This window comes from Felis catus, chromosome A2 (assembly GCF_018350175.1).
Source record: "Felis catus isolate Fca126 chromosome A2, F.catus_Fca126_mat1.0, whole genome shotgun sequence".
NCBI classification, from domain to species: Eukaryota; Metazoa; Chordata; class Mammalia; order Carnivora; family Felidae; genus Felis; species Felis catus.
Genome location: NC_058369.1, coordinates 39,970,870 through 39,994,526, shown reverse-complemented (window position 1 = coordinate 39,994,526; position 23,657 = coordinate 39,970,870). Strand labels below are relative to the sequence as shown.

The window sequence follows — 23,657 nt, the reverse complement described above, 5'->3', positions numbered from 1 at the left end:
AGTTGTAAGAATTATTTATAACAAGTTCCTTATCAGATATGTGATACGCAAATATATTCTCTATTCTGTAGATGTCTTTCTTTATATTTTCTTGATGGTCTTATTTGAAGCACAGAAGTTTTCAATTCTGATGTAGTCCAAATATCCAGTTTTTCTTTTGTCCTATGGGTTTTTGGTATCATATCTTAAAACAAAAAAAAAAAAACAAAAAACAAAAAAAAACACAGTCTAATTGAAGGTCCTGAAGATTTACTCCTGTATTTTCTTCTAAGACTTTTCCATTTTTAGCTCTTCTATATGGGTCTTTGATCCACTTGAATTAATTTTTTTAATATGGCATGAGGTAGGGAATACAACTTTATTCTTTTGCATGTGGATATTCAGTTTTCCTGGCACCATTTGTTGAAAAGATTACTATTTCTCCATTGAACGAATCTGTGACTATGAGGATTCATTTCTGGACTCAATTCTCTTCCATTGCTCTATATGTCTATCCTTATGCCAGTACTGCTTTGGCTTGGTTACTGTACCTTAGTAGTAAATTTTAAAATCAGGAAGTGAGAATCTTTCAACCTTGCTCACCTTTTCCAGGTTGGTTTTGGATATTTTGGGTCCCTTGAGTTCTCCTTCCTTCTTTCCTTCCTTCCTTCCTTCCTTCCTTCCTTCCTTCCTTCCTCACTCACTCCATCTATCTTTCTTTCTTTCTTTCTTTCTTTCTTTCTTTCTTTCTTTCTTTCTTTCTTTCTTTCCCTCTTTCTTTCTTTTTTTTTTAAATGTTTTTATTTATTTTTGCGACAGAGAGAGACAGAACATGAGCAGGGGAGGGCCAGAGAGAGACACACACAGAATCGGAAGCAGGCTCCAGGCTCTGAGCTGTCAGCACAGAGCCCGATGCGGGGCTCGAACCCACAGACTGTGAGATCATGACCTGAGCCGAAGTCGGACGCTTAACCGACGAGCCACCCAGGCGCCCCTCACTCTTTCTTTCTAATAAAGATTATTTTAAAGAGCAGTTTCAGGTACACAGCAAAATTAAGAGAAAGTACAGAGATTTCTCCTATATCTCCTGTCTCTACACGTGCATAGTCTCCTCTATTATCAGCATCGCTCACCAGAATGGTATATTTGTTACCAAGTATGAACCTACATTGACATATCATAATAACCCCAAGTACATACTTTACATGATGGTTAACTTTTGGTGTTGTACATTCTTGGGTTTGGACAAAGGTATAGTTACATATATATACCAGTATAATACCATATAGAATATTATCACTGCCCTAAAAACCCTCAGTGCATTGCCTGTTCATTCATTACCCTGGCTGCCCCCCAACCAGGCAAACATCTTCATTATCTCCATAGCTTTTTGCCTTTAACAGAAAGTCATATAGCTGGAATCAAAAATGTGTAGCTTTTTCAGATAGGCTTCTTACACTTAGTAATATGCATTTAAGTTTCCTCCATGACTTTTCAGGGCTTGATAGCTCAATTCTTGTTAAGCATTCAATAATATCCCATTATCCGGATGTGTCCAGTTTATTTATCCATTTACCTGCCATAGGACATCTTGGTTGCTTCCAAGTTTTCAAAATTATGAATAAAGCTGCTAAAACATCTAAGTACAGGTTACTGTGTGGGCATGTTTTCAGCTACTTTGGGTAAATACCAAGAGTGCAACTGCTGGGTCCCATGGTAAAGGTACATTTAGTTTTGTAAGAAACCACCAAACTATCTTCCAAAGTGGCTGTACCATTTTTCATTTCTTTTTTTTAAATTTTTCAATGTTTTTATTTATTTTTGAGAGAGAGAGAGACAGACAGACAGACAGCACTTGCAGTGGAGGAACAGAGAGAGAGGGAGACACAGAATCCGAAGACAGGCTCCAGGCTTTGAGCTAGCTGTCAGCACAGAGCCAGATGTGGGGCTTGAACTCACGAACCATGAGATCGTGACCTGAACCAAAGTCGGATGCTTAACTGACTGAGCCACCCAGGCACCCCATCCATTTTTCATTCCCACCAGCAAGGCATGAGAATTCCTGTTGGTCCACCCCCTCATCAGAATTTGGTAACACCAGCGTTCCTTCTGGCCATTCTAACATTATGTGTAGTGGTATCTCATTATTGGTTTAATTTGCACTTCTCTGATGACATATTATATAAAGCATCTTTTCATATACTTATTTGCCATCTGTACATCTTCCTTGATTAGGTGTCTATTAAAGTCTTTGCCCATTTTTTTAAATTTAATGTTTATTTATATTTGAGAGAGAGAGAGAGCAAGCAGCGGAGGGGCAGAGAGAGAGAGGGAGGGAGATAGAATCCAAAGCAGACTCCAGACTCCGAGTTGCCAGCACAGAGCCCAACGCAGGGCTCAAACCCACGAACTATGAGATCATGACCTGAGCCAAAGTCAGACGCTTAACTGACTGAGCTACCCAGGCGCCCCAGTCTTTGGCCCACTTTTAAATTAGGTTGCTTCTTAAGAGACTCTTAAAAACTGAGAACAAACTTAGGGTTGATGGGGGGTGGAAGGGAGGGGAGAGTAGGTGATGGGCATTGAAAAGGGCATCTTTTGGGATGAGCACTGGGTGTGGTATAGAAACCAATTTGACAATAAATTTCATATATTAAAAAAATTAGGTTGCTTCTTATTGTTGAGTTTTAAAGAGTTTTTGGTATATTTTGGATAATAATCCTTTATCAGAAATTTGCAAATATTCTCTTCCAGACTATAGCTGGTCTTCCCATTCTCATGATACTGTCTTTCACAGAGCAGAAGCTTTTAAACTGAACAAAGTCCATCTTATCAATGGTTTCTTTCATGGATCATGTCTTTGGCATTATATCTAAAAAGCCACCATGGTACCCAAGGTCATCTAGGTCTTCTCCTATGTTATCTTCCAGGAGTTTTATAGTTTTGCATTTTACACTTCAGTATCTGACCCATTTTGAGTTACTTTTTGTGAAGTATGTAAGGTCTGCATCTATATTTATCAGTTTGTATATGGATATCCAGTTGTTCCAGCACCATTCGTTGAAGAGACTATCTTTGTTCCATTGTATTGCTCCTCTGTCAAAGATCAGTTGACTGTATTTATGGGGGTCTATTTATAGACTCTCTATTCTGTTTCATTGATCTATTTGTCTATTCTTTTGCCTATACTACTCTGTTTTGATTACTATAGCTTTAGAGTAAGTCTTAAAGCTGCGTAGCATCAGTTACGCAACTTTGTTCTTCTCTTTCAACACTGTATTGGGTATTCTGAGCCTTTTGCCTGTCCATAAGAACTTTACAGATTGTTTATATTTGTAAAGTAACTTGGTAGGATTTTGACTGGAATTGAGGTGAATCTATAAATTGTCTTGGGAAGGAGTGACATCTTGACAATATTGAGTCTCCCTATCCTATTAAGGTCCTAAAGCTTACTTTGTAAGATCCATTAAGTACAAAATTAGCTGTTGGGTTTCTTTTTAATGTTTATTTATTTATTTTTGAGAGAGAGTGTGTGAGTAGGGGAGGAGTAGACAGCAGGGGACAGAGGATGTTAAGCAGGCTCTGTGCTAACAGCAGAGAGCCCAATGCAACGCTCAAACTCACAAACCATGAGATTGTGACCTGAGCTGAAGCTGGACACTCATCCAACTGAGCCACCCAGATGCCCCAGCTGTAGGGATTTTTATAGACAGTTTTTTGTCAAGTTGATAAGGTTCCCTTTAATTCCTAGTTTACTGACAGTTTTTATCATGAATAAATGTTGAAGTCTGTCAAATGTTTTTTCTGCATCTATTAATAAGATCATGTACTTTCCCTCTTTTAGTCTGTTGATGTGATGGGCTACGCTAATTGACTTTTTAAAACAATTTTTTTTAAATGTTCATTTATTTTTGACAGAGAGAGAGAGAGACAGAGACAGAGCATGAGTGGGGGAGGGGCAGAGAGTGAGGGAGACACAGAATCTGAAACAGGCTCCAGGCTCCCAGCCATCAGCACAGAGCCTGACACAGGGCTTGAACTCACAGACAGCGAGATCATGACCTGAGCTGAAGTTGGATGCCCAACTGACTGAGCCACCCAGGCCCCTTGTTAATTGACTTTTTAATGCTGAACCAGCCCTGCATACCTGGGATAAATCCCACTTGGTTAAGGTGTATAATATTTTCTATGCTTTTTTGGATTTGATTTGCTAATAATTTGTTGAGGATTTTTGCATCTGTGTTAATGAGAGATAATTAGTCTATAGTTCCCTTATTATCGTTTTGTCTGGTTTTGCATTAGAGCAATGGTGGCCTCATATAATGAGTTAGGAAGTATTCCCTCTTCTATCCTCTGAAAGAGATTGTAGAGAACTGGTATAACTTCGTCCTTAAATGTTTGATAGAATTCACCAGCAAACCCATCTGGCCCTGGTACTTTCTGTTTGTAAGGTATTAATTATTGATTCAATTTCTTTAATAGGCACAGGGTTATTCAGATCATCTATTTCTTCTTGTGTGAGTTTTGATAGTTTGTGTCTTTCAAGGAATCAATCCATTTCATTTAACTTATCAAATTTGTGGTCATAGAAATGTTAGTATTTTTTTTATTAAACTTTTAATGTCCATCAAAATAAATCTGTACTAATGATGTCCCCTCTTTCATTTCTAATAATAATAATTTGTGTCCTTTCTCTTTTTTATTTAGTTAGCCTGGCTAGAAGTTTACTGACATTATAGTTCCTTGGATTTCTGTATGAATTTTAGGATGAGCTTGTCAATTTCTGCACTGAAGTCAGGTGGGATTTTGCTAAAGACTGCACTGACTCTGTAGACAATGTTGAGGACCAATGCCATCTTAACAATATTGTCTTTTGATCTATGAACATGAGCTGTCTTTCCATTTAACTCTTCTTCAATTTCTTTCAATGACTCTTACAATTTTCAGAGTACAGATTTTACACTCATTTTGTTAGATTTATTCTTAGGCATTTTATTATTTTTGTCATTATACATGGAATTGTTTTCTTAATCTTATTTCGGGATTGCTCATTGGAAGTGTTTAGAAATACAATTTATTTCTGTGTCTTGGTTTTGTATCTTGCAACCTTACTAAATTTGTTTATTTTTTAAATTTGTATTGATATTTATTTATTTTGGAGGAAGACACTTGGAGTGTGAGTGGGGGAAGGGCAAAGAGAGAGGGAGACAAAATCCGAAGCCAGCTGTCAGCAGAGAGCCTGATGCGGGGCCCGAACCCACAAACCATGAGATCATGACCTGAGCTGAAGATGGAAGCTTAACCGACTGAGCCACCCAGGCACCCCACTTAATTTGTGTATTAATGCTAATTGTTTTTTAAGTTGATTCCTTAGGATCTTCTATATACGATATGAAGTCATTTGACAATAGAGATAGTTTTACTTCTTTCTTTCAAATCACAGTTCATTCTATTCCATTTTCTTGCCTGAATGCCCCAACTAGAACTTTCACTACAATGCTGAATAGAAATTTTGAGAGCATAGGGACGTCTGGGTGGCTGAATCAATTAAGCATCCAACTCTTGATTTCGGCTCAGGTCATGATCTCACAGTCCTGAGATCGAGCCTTGCATAGAGCTCCGTGCTGAGTGTGGAGCCTGCTGGAGATTCTCTTTCCCTCTGCCCCTCCCATTCTCATGCAAGCATGTGTGTGTGTGCATAGTCTTTCTCTCTAAAATAAATAAATAAATAAATAAATAAATGAAATTTTGAGAGCATTTAACTATTTTTTATCTGATCTTAGAGGTAAAGAATTCAGTCTTTTGCCATTAAGTATAACACCAATTGTGAAGTTTTTATAGAAGCCCTACATCAGGTTGAGAACGTTCTCTTCTATTCTTAGGGTTGAATGTGTTTTGTTTTTTTTTTCATAAAGGGTACTAGATTTTGTCAGTTTTTTCCTGCATCTATTGAGATATTCATGACCTTTTTGTTCTTTATTCTGTTTACATATTATATTACATTAATTGATTTTACTATGTTAAACCAACTTTGTATCCCTGGGGATAATCCCACTTAGCTATAGTGTATAATCCGTTTTTGAGTTGCTGGATTTTCTATGGTAGTATTTGTTGAGGATTTTTCCATCTCATGAATTTTTACATTCATGAGTAATTGGTCTGTAATTGGTCTGACATCTTGTGATGTCACTGCATGGTTTTGGTAACAGGTTAATATGTGGCCTAATAGAGTGAGTTGGGACATATTTACTTCTTTTCTATTTTTTTTTTTTTTTGAAGGACTTTGGAAACAATTTGTATTAATTATTTAAAGGTTTGGTAGAACTCACCGATGAAACCATCAAGTCCTGAGCTGAAGTCGGACGCTCACCAAGTGAGCCACCCAGGCTCCCCAAAAGTACTTTCTTACTGTTTGCACAGATTATTAAAGAATAGACGATCAGAACGGTCAGTCTTTACCCTGTAACTTTTGCCTTTGGGGTTCATTCTCTGAAATGACCTCTACCAGAGACGCCTGGGTGGCTCAGTCGGTTGAGCGTCCAGCTTCGGCTCAGGTCATGATCTCACCGTTTGTGAGTTTGAGCCCCACCTCGGGCTGTGTGCTGAGTTGTCATTTTCAAAGTTGTCCATTTCATCTAAGTTATCTAACTGACTATCATACAGTTTTTTATACTGTTGCTTTACAATTCTTTTTATATCACTAATGTTGGTATTCATCTCCCCTCTTTCATTCCTCTTTCTTTTTTTTTTTTTTTTTTTTTTTTTTTTTTTTTTGCGTTTTTATTTATTATTTTTGGGACAGAGAGAGACAGAGCATGAACGGGGGAGGGGCAGAGAGAGAGGGAGACAGAATCGGAAACAGGCTCCAGGCTCCGAGCCATCAGCCCAGAGCCTGACACGGGGCTCGAACTCCCGGACCGAGAGATCGTGACCTGGCTGAAGTCGGACGCTTAACTGACTGCGCCACCCAGGCGCCCCCCCCCCCTTTCATTCCTGACTTCAGTAATTTGAGTCTTCTTTTTCTCTCTTGTTCAGTCTAGCTACAGGTTTATCAATTTTGTTGATCTTTTCAAAGAACGAACTTTCAGTTCTGTTGTTATCCCTATTCCTTTTCTATTCTCTACTTTATTATTTTTTACTGTAATCTTTACTATTTCCTTCCTTGCTCTTGCTTGGATTTGGTTTGTTCTTTTTCAAGTGTATCAGGTAGAAGGTTAAAATATTGATTTAAAATCTTTCCTCATTTGTAATGTAGCAGTTTACAACTATAAATGTCCATCTAAGTACTGCTTCAGCTGCTCTCATAAGTTTTGGTATGCTTATTTTCATTTATCTCAAAGTATTTTCTAATTTTTTCTGTAATTTCTTTTTTGGCCCATTGGTTATCTAGGAGTGTGTTGTTTAATTTCCACATTATTTTTGAGTTTCCCAAATTTCTTTCTCTTAATGACTTCTAATTTCATTCCACTGTGGTCAGAGAACATACTTTACGTGACTTCAGTCCTCTTTAATTCATTGAGGCTTGTTTTGTGGCCTAACGTGTGGTCTGCCTTGGGAATGTTCCATATGCACTCAGAAGAACGTGTGTTCTACCAGTCTTGGGTGGAGGGCTCTATAGGTATCTGTTGGTCCAATTGCTTTTAAGTGTTGTTCAGGTCTATTTCCTTGTTGATGATCTACCTATTGAAACCCATTATTGAATGTGGGCATTAAAGTCTCCCATTATTATTGGTGGACTGCCTATTTCTCCCTCGAATTCTGTCAGTTTAGGCTTCATGTTGTATATTTATAATTGTTATATCTTCTTGGTGGGTTAATGTTTTTAGCATTATAAAATGTGCCTGTTTTCCTCTAGCAATTTTTTTTCAGTTCTGTTCTGTCTGATATTAGTATAGCCACTCCAGCTATCTTGTGGTTGCTGTTTGATTGACATCTTTTTCCATCATTTTGCCTCTAACCTATTTGTATCTTTGAACCTAAGGTATGTTTCCTGTACATAGCACATTATGTTTTTTTTTTTTTTATTACCTATCTCTGGCAATTTCTGCCTTTTGTTTGGATTGTTTTATCCACTCTCATTTAATGTTATTGATATAGTTAAATTTATGTCTGCCATTTTACTTTTTCCTCTCAATATGTCTCCTGTCTCTTTTGTTCCCATACTCTTCCTTTACTGCTTTCTTTTGCATTGAGTAGGTATTTTCTAATGTAACATTTTAAGATAGTGATTTGTTTTTACCATATATTTCTTCAGTGGTTGCTCCCGGGCTTACCATATATATCTTATCAAAATATGCTTCAGATTTATACTAACTTAATTCCAGTAAGGTACACTAATGTCAGTCCTATATAACTCTATTCTCTTGTCTCCATTTTGTGATGTCACTGTTGTATGTATTACATCCATACCTGTCACAAACCCAGTAATATACTATTGTAATTGCTACTTCATGTAATTGTATGTGTTTTAAAGAAGCTAGGAGAGGAAGGAGAACAAGGATATATTTATGGAGTTTGTTATATTAACCTTCTTCTACCATTTCTGATTTTCTTCATTTGTTCCTGTGGATTTGAGCTACTCTCTGTTATCATTTTGTTATCCCCCACAACTTTGCTCAACTCCAACCACCTTTGTGTTATTATTTTTAAATACATTACATTTCTATGTTACAGTCCCAACAATACAGTTACATACATATTGTATTATATAATTGTTTTTAAAGTAAATTAAGAGAATAAATGATAAGAAATATTCATTATAGGAGTGCCTGGCTGGTTCAGTCAGTAACACATGTGACTTTTGATCTCAGGGTTATGAGTTCAAGCTCCACACTGGGTGCAGAAATTACTTTAAAAAGAACTAAGAAAAGAAATATTCATTATAATGTTTTCTATATAATTGCCTTTACTAAGGCTCTTTTTTATGAAGTGATTTTGAATTACTGTCTGGACTCATTTGCTTTTAGCATGAAGAACTTTCTTTAGTATTGCTTATAAGTCAGTTCTGCTAGCACCAAACTATCTCAGTTTTCTTTATCTGGGAATGACTCAATTTACCTTCTCATTCTCCTTCTTTTTCTTTTTTTTTTTTTCTGTGAAAAGTTTTATTGTTTCCATTTGGTGCATGGCTTGGGAGAGGGTTGGGAGAGGCCTCAAGGTTCCAGGGTGGTTTAAAAGCTGCCTTGTGGCCTCAGGAAGAGGCTCAGGCATAAGTCCTGACACCACAGGGATGCCAGAGGGCCCCTCAAAGGCTGCTGGGCTTGAGCAGTTCGTAGTCATGCTTAAGTGTGAGCCTTTCAAATAGATACTTGCCCAGCCCATCCTGGGGAGGTTAGAAAGCTTGTCGCCCATCTTCTTGATGAGTTTCACCTCCTCATCTAGGAAGTGGCTCTCCAGGAAGTCACAGAGATAGGGGTCTGCGTGGGCAGAACCCGGGGCATGCAGATCCAAAAGGGTCTGGTTCAGGTCTTCTCCAGAACAAGGGCTGCTTCCATGGCATCCAAGGTTTTACTCCACTCATCTGGGGATGGCTTCTGCACATCCTGGGCATGGCTGCGGTGCTGGTTTTGCATCTTCAAGGGACAGCTCAGTAGGCTCATTCTGCTTCAGCCAACTTGTGGAAAGAGTGGCCCATGCCCTCCAGAGCTACATCTTTGCAGAAATAGAAGCCCAGAAAGAGGTAGGTGTAGGAGGCCGGTAGATCCATCCTGACCAGGTGGTTGACAGCAGCATCCACTTCTGTGGAATATTTCTGATGAATCTGAGAGTTCATATTTGATTGCTAATAAGGAGCTAAGCTCAGTACAGGGTGTTGGCTGGTCCCAGAGGCAGAGGGTAGCTGAGAAGATGGCTCTGAAGGTTGAGACTGAAAAAAATTTGGAGGGTGGTAGGAGGCTGGTAGAAGAGGCACGCCTGGGTCTATTCCATCCAAACCCCGTTGAAGCAAGAAACAGATCCAGAGGACTGTTGGGCACACAGCCTATCTCACCTTCATTTTTAAAACAGTTTTGCTAGATATAAGATTTTTGGTTGACAGTTTCCCCCCACCCCTTGGCACTTCAAATATGTCATCCCATGGCCTTCTGGCCTCCACAGTTTCTAATGAGAAATTTGCTGTTAATCTTAATGGAGTTCCCTTGTATGTAACAAGTTGTTTTTCTCTTGTTACTTTTAAGACTTGTCTTTCAGGATCTTTATTATGATTTGTCTGCATGTGGACCTCCTTGAGTTTATCTTACTTAGAGTTCTGTGAACTTTGATGGGTAGATAGTTTTTCATCAAATTGGCACGTTTTCAACCATTATTTCTTCAAATAGTTTTTTCTATTCCTCTCTCTCTTTCCCCTCTCCTTCTGGCACTCTCATCATGCATATGCTCACTTGCTTTATGTGTTGCACATTTCTCTCAGTTTCTGGTCAATTTTAATCATTATTTTTCTCTGTTCCTTGGATTGCATGACCTTTATTGATCTATCTGCAAATTTACCAATTCTTTCTACTTTAATTTCAAATCTGCTGTGAGCTCCTTTAATGACTTTTCATTTCAATCATTGTAACTGTTAACTCCAGAAGTTCCATTTGGCTGTTTTTAAAAATAAGTTTCATCTTTTTACCGATATTCTTAGTTTTATGAAATGTTGTCATCATAGCTTACTTTACTTAAGTATGGTTCCCTTTGTTGCTTGAAAATATAATGGCTGCTTTGAAGTCATTTGTTATCTGTGTGTGCGTGTATATGAGTGTTAGATTGCTTTTAATTACTGACAGCTGGGGAGAGCTGGTGTCCCAAGTGGTGGTGATGTCCCTACCTCCTGGTCAGACCCTCAGGAATCAGGCTGGTACCCACAGGTCCTGAGCCCACACCAGCAGAGCCTCAGGGCTATACTATGTCCCTAGGGATGAGACCCCATCAAGTGACCAGAGCGAGGCCTGGCCCCCAAGGGGTGAAGTCTTTTTCTATTAAATCTGACATCTGGGTCCTATCACAGGCATTTTCTATTGCTTGCATTTTTTCCTGTGAATGAGTCACAGTTTTCCATTTCTTTCCCTCAAGTTTTTTTGATGAAAAAATATGGATAACGTATTTAGCATGTTAATGTATTATAGTATGATAGGATGTTTTAGATAATATATTTTAGCAACTCCAACCTACATGGCTTATTGATGTTTTTTATTTCTTTTTTTTAAATTTTTTTAATGCTTATTTATTTTTGAGAGAGAGAGAGAGAGCAAGCAATCAGGGGAGGGGCAGAAAGAGAGGGAGACACAGAATCTGAAGCAAGCTCCAGGCTCTGAGCTATCAGCACAGAGCCTGACGCGGGGCTCGAACTCACGAACCGCAAGATCATGACCTGAGCTGAAGTCAGACGCTTAATTGACTGAGCCACCCTGGCACCCTTTGATGTTTATTTATTTATTCATTTATTTAGAATCTTGCCTGGACTATTTTAGGAAAGTCCACTTCACCCACTCTATGCAGCCGGTGGTATTGTTCCTCAGTGGGTGCAGCCTGGGGCATGCACACAGCCATCCTGAAAGGCTGGTGGTTTTATCACCTCTCTTTGACTGACTCTCTAATCTTTCTGTTAAGCTGTCTACCTCTGATGATATTACACCCAGCTATTACCCTCCACTAACTGCCAGCTAATTGTTTTTGAGGCACTAAGTGCTCCTCCATCTGATCCAATTCAATTTAGGCTTATTTGCAGGGATAGTTATTGAGGCCAGTCTTTGAACGTTGTTCTGGCACCAAGAAGGCACTTTTTATCTGTCTCTTTCCCTGTTCTCCCTGGTAAACTAACTAGCTTATAGTTTAGTTTGTTGCTCTCATGAAGGGACCAGGTTCCTCTTAATTAAGGAAGCCCCAGGATGTTGGCTACATTTGCCTGGAATTTAAGCTCTGTGATACATAGCTGTAGAGATGAGAACTCCTCATGGCCTGCCCTCCCTAAGTTAATACCGTATCTCTCAACCAGGAGCTGGGGAGAAAGGATCCCTGTATTCTTGACTGAATTACCCAGAGTTGACATTCCATCATGCTGAGTTGGAAGGGGAGACCAGAGGGAGGTTCAAATGTCACAGACTCTCCCTCTTTCTTACCAAGTTTTACTGTAACAGGGAGAAAACCAGCATGTCTGACTCCATGTTGCTTCTATTTCCCTTGCTAGTGTGATGGAAGCTTAGAAACTTCTGCTTTAGCCCTAGAGGCAGCCATGTTAATCAGTGAAGACATTTTGCTTATGGCTAAGATTTGGAAACACTGCTTTCTACCCAAAATCTACCTTACCTGAGGAGATAGGGAAGCACATACAGAAATGACTATGATATGCTTAACATTCACAGGAATGACATGACCAGATTCCTGTACACAAAGATCACTGACCAAGGACAAAGAAGTTACACAACCTTCTTCAGATATCTACAGACATCAGTCATCTTTGGACTCCAATTCCCTCCCAGTTCCCTCTTTTGCTAACAACATAAAAGAAGCTCAAATTTCCCGCCAAGGGGAGATGGTTCTTTAGGACAATGGTCTGCATCCCCTTGGTTTTCTGGCTTTCCAAATAAAGTCACTTTACTTAGACTAATATCTTGCCTCTAGATTATGGGCCTGTTATGTAGCGAGCAAAGCAAACTTGGATTTGGTTACATTAGTAGATTTTCTTGAATAATCTGTTTCTTTATTTTCTTAGGTCCTTATCATAATGTCCAAAGATTCTAGATAGTTGCTTTAAAAATAATTTTTACCACTTATGCCTATCTCTCTGGGGAACATTTGCACAGAGTTCTTCTGCCACCATTTTGGAAGTAGCCACCCTTTCTGCTTTTTCTGCTTTTTCTACTAGGCTAAGCTTCTAGCATTTGGATCTCAGGCTGCTTCAAGCAATCATTATACTCCTGGAGTGAGCCTTGGAAGGACTGAGGGAGAGGCACTCAGAGCCTGGGTGACACACGTGAGCCCCCAGATCAGTCCTATGCTTGGGATCATCTGCATTTCACTGTCAGTTAAGCCAAAAAATTTCCTTCTTTCTTTAGCTACTTGGGAGTTGAGTTTTTTCACAGGTAACCAAGAGTTGTAACTAATATCCTGAATGTCAAGCTTTTAATAGTGTGTGAGTAGATGATAAGGAGTGTGGAAAGCTTGTTCAACCAAACTGGGATCGAGGGCCATTTTCAAGGGATCTTTTTGATAGCTCATCTTATCCTAATAATTTATGGCTTCTTAATGTTTAATGAAATACAGAGACATCATTTGTAGTGATTCTAATAGATGTTCCTCTTACTAAGGATTTTTAATATGTTCTCATATATCTGTCAGTATTTGTTGACGTCCAAAGCACTGGTTCCAAGGAAGCCTGAATGTTAACTGCTAACGCTGAGTTATAATATTAATAATAGCACAGAGGCCTGACCTTAACTATAGAAAGTTCTTATAAGTCAGGTAACCTCTCTTGTCCATTAGCTTATAGCTGACTCATTAAAATATTTCTTGTAAGTATACAGTTTTCCAAATATTGGAACCAGTTACAAACCTCTTTAACAAACTGTAAGCGGAAAAAGGAAAGATTACATATTGCTCCTTGAGATGTGATGTAGAAAACCTAGGTAATCTAAGATTTCTATTTATTTGTCATGGTATGCCTTTGAAATATTAAAGGATGAGTCAACTTCGTTAGAAATATCGAAATGTCCAGAAAATTCAGGAAGAATTTACAGGTCAAGGCTGTAAGCAATTTTATCCTACCTCTCATGGCAATATCCTTCACTAACTTCTTCCTCTGAGATGGATGGTTGTGGCCAAGTGTTGGGAGCAAGAATGACATGAGACATTATTGTAATCTTGGAATGTATCAAAACTTTGTTAAAGGGGGCCTTTCTCCTCGAGTGAGAACTAAATAGCACCTTAACCTAATGTAAATTTCCACAATGGATGCCATTTGCCAATAAAGTCTCTGAAGATTCTGCAATTCAATGATCCCTGTCATGTTTTAAATATCTCTAGGGTCCCCAGAAGACCACAATTAGTGAGGACGTAGATTTTTGGAATCAAGGAGGCAGAGTGTGCAACAAAATGTATAGAGCCATTATAAAATCTCAGTAATTCCAATTAAATGGGAGAAGGGTATTATGAATTCATGACACTCCATTATTTTTACCATAGTGAAAGCTTTATGGCTGTCACTAAAGGAAAAGGGAAAAATACTCTAGGATAAATTTGAATGTACAGATTTGATTTATTTCTAATTGACAGATTGTTTTAAATATTTTCAGCTTCTGAGTTACCTGAAAGTGGTATGCATCTTAGACAGCTTACTAGTACAAGCCAGCTGGAGCTTACTTTGCACTAATAATGGTCCTGCTCTTAGAACCATTATTCACAGAAATAGAAAATTAAAGGTCCACTGGTTTCTGGGACTTCATAAATCATGAATTGGTGGGATCTGAATTCCACTAATTGTACTTAAGAAAATAATAGGCTTTGGTTGCAGACTTGTACTCTGATCTTATTCTGATAGTGAGATCTTATGTGAGAAGGAGTTTTATTTCTACAGGCTTGGGGTAGATGACACTGCCTCAGAATATGGGTGAGACTGTGGTTCTCAATCGACTGACCTACCACTTGCTAGAATGTTCATATTTTGGGACCTCCATCTTCACTCTGCTGGCTCAGTAGTACATTTGATTTGGTTTTACAGAGATGAATTTCAAGGAAAACATCACCTAGACTTTACTTCAAATTACCCTGAGGTTCAATACATTCTACTGATGCCCCAAAATGCCATGCTCATAGTCTGCTGTTATGATACACGACTTGGAGAAGGTAAATGTCCTGTCAACTACAATCCCTCTTTATTATTTTTAAGGAGGGCTAGTTTCCATTATCAAAAGCAGATAAGGAATACCAGCACTCATTTGTCATTCAAAATGGAATGCTTACTTAGCTGGGAATGAATGAAAACCATCATGTGGTAGGTTTGTTTTTTTAATCGTGGCAATAAAGGCACAACTCAAGGTCAGGGAAAATTCAAATGTGGCTCTACTGGGTTGCTTATATTTTTTGGATAGGTGGGAGAGACAATTTTCCAATAGGAACCTGGGTTTTGAATACATTTTCCCCCCTAAAACAGAGATAAGGAAAAGAAACCTGACATTTTTTTCTCATCTTCTGACATGGTAATTAGTTATTATATTACCAACACACAGATTTTAGTTCCAGTTTAAATTAGCTGTTCCTTACCCACACTTTTACGCAGTTAATCCCGCCTCACATGAAGGTCCATGGCATGTGACAAACAGGCCATTTCATGAGTGAGTGAGCGTGCACAGACACCAAGAGGACCACCAGGCCTTTTTCTTCTCACGGGTTCTAGGTAAGAAATGCTAAAAGGACCAACTTGCCATTTAGGATTTCAAGCCGACACACGGTGAGATTTTTCTGCATGGCCATCTCCCAGGCACCTCTGAGTCAAAATAGGACCCAAATTAAACTCATCTCCCTCCTATGAAAACTGGTCACCCTTTTGCCTTTTCCATCTCTCCGAAGACCACCATCCATTAAGTAGGATGAACCATAACAAGGTCATCAATAGCTGAATATAGGCAATTTCAAACAGATCAGCCTTAATATCTGTTCAGGTCAGAAACCTAGGTGAAATACTTATCACCACACTCTCCCAATTCAACTCTTACTACTAGCCAATCACGAGGACTGGTAAATACTACTTCTTGGGGAGGTTCTGAATCCATCTTTAGGGCACCCACCATAGCCTACCTCATCAGCAACTGGTCTAGCGATTCCACCATCCACACTGCAATGAACTAGTGTGTCCTCTTTGAAACACAAGTCAGATCATGCCACTTCCAAGCTAGAGATCAGTCAATGGCTTTTCAGTGTCCTTAACACAAAGACCAGACAATACAACTGCTACTGGCCTCTTCATTCACTCTATGTTCTGGTTACTCTACCTTCTTTTATTATCCCAAACATGCTCCTTCCCAATTCAGGGCCTTTGAACATATTACTGTATCTGCTTAATACCTTCTTCTCTCTCATTGCCAACCAGGCCCTTGCCACTCAGTGATCCCCACTTCTCCGGTGTTCATGCCTCAGCATAAATGCAACGTCCCAAAAGAATCTTCTATGACCTTTCTCTGACCAGTGCGGAACCCCAGGTTACGTATATCCATGGGACTTCAGCATAGATCATACTTTCAATCACCTGTCCAGTGCCCTGCTAGGCTCAAACTCCAAGGGAGCAAGGCTATCACTAACTTTCTCATTACCATATTGCCATCACTAACCCAAGGCCTAGTACTTAATGGGCACCAAGTAAATGTTTGCCAAAAGCACAAATCTGTCACAAATGTCAAGAGTGCAATTCATAAGTCAAAGCTGCCATCTTTGCTCCATGATAGACATCAGTGTTGATCTATCTTCGGTGAGGGGCACCTGGGTGGCTCAGATGATTAACCATCTGACTTCAGTTCAGGTCATGATCTCATAGTTCGTGAGTTTGAGCCCCACCTTGGGTTCTGTGCTGACAGCTCCAAGCCTGCTTTCAATTCTGTGTCTCCCTCTCTCTGTTCCTAACCTACTTGCGCTCTGTCTCTTTCTCAAAAATAAACATTAAAAAAATTTTTGATATATCTTCAGTGATTCTTCTACTTAGGATTTTTAAAAAGGTAACAAAAGCATTCAATTAAAAAATTAAAAACTGAAAGCCTGATCCAGAACTCTGGGCCTTTTTTGAACTATTCCTTAGCATGGCTACATCTGGCAATAGTTATTGTTATAAGAGAAATAATAATAATCACAAAGACTCATAATACAAGACATGCTTTGGATGCTCTCAGTCCCTCAGTCTTGTGGAAAGACAACTTTTTTTAAATTTATTTATTTATTTTGAGGGAGAGAGAGAGAAAGAGAGACAGAAAGAGACAGACAGTGAGGAGACAGAGAATCCCTAGCAGGTTCTGCACAGTTAGCACAGAGCCCAATGTGGAGCTTGAACTCACGACCCGTCAGAACATGACCTGAATGGAATCAAGAGTCGGACACTCAACCAACTGAGCCACCCAGGTGCCCCTGGAAAGGCAACTTCTTGCACACAAGAACCCTTTCTCTATATCTTGAAGAGTAAGAAAATCAACTACAGAATCCAAGAGAAACACATTTTCAGCTTTAAGTAAAATGTTTAACACCAGTTAATTTCACCATGTTTGCAAGAGCAATTGTCTCCTGAGAACACCTTATTAAAGGCTCGTGTTCCTACCGGAAGAAAGAGTCTCTGAGCAGCACACGGTTTGAATAATTTCTTCCATTCCTGAGGGTTTCCAACCGAAAATGTGATGGGGTAGATTCGGTGCTCGAACTTCTTTGTATATGAGTCAGGCCACTGTCGTAACTAGAAAACAAGGAATACAAGAAGAGGATGATTAGTCCCCAGAGATACAGAAAACATCTGAAGCTTCTGCATGTTCAAGTGGACACTATTCAGGCAACTTACACAGAAAATCTAACTTCACCACCACTATTAGTGCTCAGTGAATGAAAGACCATGGCTAGAATTAAAAAAAAGAATAATGATAACATCCAGAGTTGGCAAGGGTGTTAGGAGGCTGGTACATAAATAACACAAGGGGAGTATAAATTTGAGTAAACTTCCAAGAGGGCACTTTGGAAACTGGCAGTAACCAACTTCAAAAGATAAAGGCACAAGACTTTCAACACAACCTACTCTGTAATAAAAAAAAAAAAAATCCTTGTGAACAAACTAAATGACCAATAAGTACGAACTGGGAAAATTAATTATGATAGAACTATACAATAGACTACTGTTAACAGTTAAAATTAGGTAGATCTATATTTTCTGGCATGGAAAAATGTTTATGATAGTTAGTTTTAGAAAAAGCAAAATAAAAAAGAAATTTCATAATATAAGTTCTGTCTTGGAAAACATATGCATATATATTTTATATGGAGAGAAAAATCTCTACAGATGGACACTGAATTGCTACAAGTGGGCACCTGTGGAGGTGGTGGTGGTGATTTCATTTTTTAAGTTTATATTTCTGTGTTCTTTAGAACTTTTACAATGAGTATATATTATTTTCTTTGCATATGTTATTTCATTAATGGGCTTTAGTTTTCAGAGCAGTATTATGTTTATAGAAAAACTAAGCAGGAAGCATAGAGTTCCCATCTACCCTTCCCCCTTTCCCTCTCTACCCTCCAGTTTCCATTTCTATTATCTACATCTTGCATTAGTGTGGCATATTGTTGCAATTGATGAACTAGTATCAATATGTTAGCAAGTAAAGTCCATAGCTTATCTTAGGGTTCACTCTTTGTGTTGTACATTCTATGGATTTTGACAAATGTATAATGGCAGGTATGTACCATTACAGAATAGTTTCAGCACCCTAAAAATCCCTTCACCATTCCCTCCCACTGAATTCCTACAACCACTGATTATTTTTTTTAATGTTTATTTATTTTGTGAGACAGAGAGAGAGTGAGAGAGAGAGAGGAGCAGGGGAAGGGCAGAGAGAGAGAAAGAGAGAGAATTCCAAGTAGGCTCTGAGCTGTCAGCTTGGAGCCCCAATGTGGGCCTCTAACTCACAAACCGTAAGATAGTGACCTGAGTCAGAATTGAGAGTCAGCTGCTAAACCGACTGAGCCACCCAGGCACCCCTACAACCACTGATTATTTTACTGTCTCTTAGCTTTGCCTTTTCCAGAATGGGATATAGTTGGAATCATACAGTATATAGCCTGTTCAGATTGGCTTCTTATACAGAGCAGTATGCATTTAAGTTTTCCCTATGTCTTTTTGTAGACTGATAGCTTATTTATTTTTTATTTTATTTTTTTTTAATTTTTTAAACATTTATTTATTATTGAGAGACAAGAGACAGAGCATGAGCATGGGAGGGGCAGACAGAGGAGGAGACACAGAATCCGAGGCAGGCTCCAGCCTCTAAGCTGTCAGCACAGAGCCCGACGCAGGGCTCGAACTCACAAACTGTGAGATCATGACCTGAGCTGAAGTCGGATGCTTAACCGACTGAAAAATCCAGGTGCCCCAATAGCTTATTTATTTTTTAGAGCAGAATAACGTTCCATTGTATGGATATACAATGGTTTGTTTCTACATTTCCCCGTAGAAAGACATCTTGCTTGCTTCCAATTTGAGGTGATTACAAATAAAGCTGCTATAAACATTCATGTGCAGGTTTCTGTGTGGACAATTTTTCAATTAATCTAGGGAAAATGTCAAAGAGTCTGACTGCTGGATTGTATGGTCAGTCTCCATGTAGCTTTCTAAGAAATGGTCAACTGCTTTCCAAAGTTGCTGTGCTGTCTTGTGTTCCCACCAGCAATGAGATTTTCTGTTGCTGTACCTCCTCGATAGCATTTAGTGTTGTGGATTTTAGCCATTCTGATAGGCGTGTAGGTATCTCACTGTCTTCAGCTGCAGTTCCCCAAGGACATTTGATGTTGAGCATCCTTCTGTATGCTTATCTGCTTCCCCACTGACACCATAGTTCTACTTCTAAGAATTTTCTAAGGAAAAATTCCAAAAGTACATTCATATTTATTACAAGGTTGTTTATCATAATGTTGTCTGTGACAGTGAAAAGTTGGAAACAACCTAAATAACAATTTGGTTAAATAAGCTCTGGGGTTTGTCTACAGACAGAATATGACGCAGCAACTAATGACAACAATGTACAATGAGCGTTGGCAAGCTGTTGGCTGTACAAGGATCAAATCCAACCTGCTACCACAAGCACATAGCCAAGAATGATTTGATATTTTCAAATAGTTAAAAAAATAAAAACAAATGTAATATTCTGCAACATGTGAAAACGACATGAGATTTGAATTTCGGTGTCCATAAATAAAAGTTTTATTGGAACACTGCCACACCTAATTATTTACATATTTCTATGGCTGCTTTTACAATGAATATCAGAGCTGAGTAGCTACGAGACCACACAGCATGCAAAGCCTAAAAAAGTTACCGTCTGGTACTTTACATAAGAAAGTAGCTAACCCCAGTTTTAGAAGAAATTCAATAATATAAGACTCAGTGATATAAAAGGGAATGTAGGATACGATCTCATTTCTGATGTTTATATGAAAAGAAAAAGAATATAAATACATAAAAATTGCTCTCCCTGACCATTAATAGGAAGGTTGATTTTTTTCCTTTATAATTTTATGATTTTTTAATAATGTACATATAATGCTTATATGGTCACATAAAAATGTTTGAAGAGGGGCACCTGGATGGCTCAATTGGTTAGGCATCTGATTTCTGATTTCAGCTCAGGTCATGATCTCATGGTTCATGAGTTCAAGCCCCATGTTGGGCTCCCTAGAGCTTGCTTGTGATTCTCTCTCTCTGCCCCTCCTCAGCTCACACACACTGTGCACACACTCTCTCAAAATAAATAAATAAACTTAAAAATGAATAACTTTGCAATTTTGAGATGGATATATGGGAGGGAAATCTCAGAATGAGAACGAGGAAGAGTGATAAAGGATTTAATAACTGATTTATGAAGGCCACTGACCAATGAGAAGCCACAACCAGGCACAAATACCCAGCACAACTGCACTGACACATCAGAACGGACACCGGGCACAAACACTCAGTACAACTGTGCAATGGCACAACAGCCCAAAATCAGCCCTGGAAGGGGAATGGGAAGGTCCCATGGTCTGTTGCTTTCCTTGATTCCTTGATCTTTAGGATCCTACCTTCTAGAAGGGTTTATCTACCTTTGCCAATCTATGTCTTTTAACTGGACTGTTCAGTCCTTTTACATTTAAATCAATGCATGTATTTGAACTCCAGCTACTGAAAGTTCCTGCTGACACGTATTCCCATGGCAGAACCACATACCACACCCACAAAGAAGGCTGCCATCCCACTGGCCCTACCTATCACCAGAATGCAACGGTGGTTATCCCCACTTCCGGGTCCCACTTTTTCCTGACAGATGAGCCAAGCCTAAAGCACACGTCTGATTCGCGAGTTGCCTAGAGAGGCAAGGAAATCAACCAGCTGGCATTTTCAGCTTCTATATTGGGAGATGACAAGACCAAATGAAACTCCAAAATATTAAGTATCTATATTATACTTGGTAAATGTCACCAGACATACTGGACTCACACAGCTTAAAAAATTATTTTTTAAAGTCTACTTAAATATAGAATTCACCCATAAAACAGCTTCTAGAGGAGTCATGATATCAACTGGCACTTTGTTTTGTGTTTTGCCCTAAGATATATGGCCCTGAGCTTCACTAGAAGTTACCACAAGAAACTGGATATTCCCACAATGCCTTGGTTTTGTAAGGGACACTTTAAAGGAGGGAGGCGTAACTTGCCCCTGCACACCGGCATCTCCTGTGGCTTCACACAGCCTAACTGCTGCTAATCTACTACTTCGGAGCTAACAAAGTGCCCAACATACCGGAGATACTCCAAAGAATCTTCGTGGAATGAAAGAATAAATAGATGATCTGAGTCAGCCTCACAAGTATGCTCTACAGTAAGATTCATTTGCCCTTTGATACAGGTGAAGAAATTGTGAGTGAGAGAAGTTCTGTAACTTACATAGGAGACAAGGTTTTTTTTTTTTATCTAAACTGGCACCATAATCCTTGCATGGAAGAGAAAGGGATGAGGCCATATGCCCTGCCTGTCTTTTAGCACCCTAGTACAATTTCCTTTGTTAGTTGAGCTTCACTGGTCTGACAAAGACCTGAGGAAATGAGCCATCAAAGGAATAAAGTCATCAGAGCAATTCAAATGATTTTTCAAATTCAATGATTTTCCCATGCAAGTCAGTTCCTAATTTATAATGTGCCCATTACTATGGCTCATGGCAAATTACCCCCCAACTTAGCAGTGTAAAATAACCATTTATTATGTTCACAGATTCCACGGCTCAGGTGTTCGGACAAGGCACAGAAGGATGGCTTACACTGCTGTATGATGTCTGTGGCCTCGGCTAAGAACTTTAAAGGCTGGAGGCTAGAATCTGAAATCTGGTCCACTCACATGCCTGGCAGTGGAGGCTAGCTACGTGCTGGGGACCTCAGCTCCTCTTTGAGCAGGTCTGTCCACACGAGCCCTCTGTATCGACTAGTTTGGGCTTCCTCACATGTTGGCCAGGTTCCTGGGTCAGGTAACCCAAGAAAGAGTGAGGCAGAAGCTGTATCCTTTCCATGCCCTAGCCTCAAATGTCACCTGAATATTACATTAGCATAATCTCTTTTATACATACATACATATATAAGACATAAGTAGATGTGTATGCATTAGCTATTATCTTATAACAAGTTATCCCCAAAACTTAGTAGCTCAAAACCACAAAAACGTATTCTCTCATGTAGTTTCTTAGAGTCAAAATTCTGTAAGCTGGGCTGTTCTGGCTTGGGTGGCTCATGAGAGTGCAGTCCAAGTTGTGACTGGGGCTACAGTCATCTGAAGGCTTCATGGGGCGGGACCTTCCATTTCCAAGCTCACTCGTGTGTTACAAGCAGCTTTCAATCCTTATCATGTCGACCTCTACAAGGACTGCTCTGACATGAAAGTGGCTTACCCCACGGCAAGTGACTCAAGGGGAAAGTGAATGTGACCAAGACAGAAAGTGCAGTGCCTTTTAAAACCTAATTTCAGGGGCCCCGAGTGGCTCAGTTGGTTAAGTGTCCGACTTCGGCTCAGGTCATGATCTCACTGTTTGTGGGTTTGAGCCCTGCGTCGGGCTCTGTGCTGAAGCTCAGAGCCTGGAGCCTGCTTTGGACTCTGTGTCTCCCTCGCTCTGTGCCCCACCCCCACTGATGCTCTGTCTCTTTCTGTCTCAAAAATAAATAAACATTAAAAATTTATTAAAAAAATAAAATAAATTAATAAATAAATAAATCCTAACTTCAGAACTGATGTTGCGTCGCATCCTCCCTATGCTGCTGGTCACAGAGGCCAATCCTGGGTCAGTGAAGGAGGGAAGCACAGGAGGATGCGAGTAACACAAGGTGGGGGTGCTGGGGCTTCTCTGGAAAACACGGTCTGCCCCATATACATAATTGTACATACACGCATCTTCCTCCCCCTCATCTTTTTTAAGTTCAAGTTTAGTTTGTTCTGCTCCGTCTCATGTCCCAGCCTCTAGCACACAGTGGGTACTCAAGAAATACTTGTTAGATGGATATTGTATAAGACATTGCTAGAGTTTGCCCACAGCTAGTTTATCCTCCCTTCCTGCACACTGAGCACTTCTCAGCCCCTTGCCGCTGGGTGAGCCTTGTGACTGCTTCTGGGCAGTTACATGTGAGCAGAAAAGACTCACATCGCTGTCAAGCTGAGGGAGTGAAACGCATAGTCATGAAGCACTTGTCTCTCTCTTTCCTGTATGGCATCCCAAGAACTTTAGAGGCCAAATGTTCCAGCAGGTGCAACTCAAAGCATGAATAGTCTTGGAGCACCTGCCTGGCTCAGTCAGAAGAGCGTAAGACTCTTGATCTCAGGGTTGTGAGTTCGAGCCCCATGTTGGGTATAGAGATTACTAAAAATATATATATAAACTTAAAAAAAAAAAGAGCATCAACAGTCTTTGTCATCTTCGGTCCCAGACCTGAGTGCCTGTGTGAAACATGTAGCAG

At 39.5% G+C, this 23,657-nt stretch overlaps 1 protein-coding gene and 1 pseudogene across 3 annotated transcripts in view; both read right to left on the bottom strand.

The window, feature by feature from the left end:
• The window catches only part of GXYLT2 (glucoside xylosyltransferase 2), a 93,572-nt gene that overhangs the window by 45,033 nt on the left and 24,882 nt on the right, over positions 1–23,657 (bottom strand). For all 3 annotated transcript variants that reach the window (XM_045051866.1, XM_019825029.3, XR_006593902.1), the window contains exon 3: positions 17,252–17,383. In XM_045051866.1, the coding sequence (XP_044907801.1) occupies positions 17,252–17,383 (132 nt within the window). The remainder of the gene's footprint in view (positions 1–17,251; positions 17,384–23,657) is intronic.
• LOC109496656 lies at positions 9,059–11,212 on the bottom strand (annotated as a pseudogene).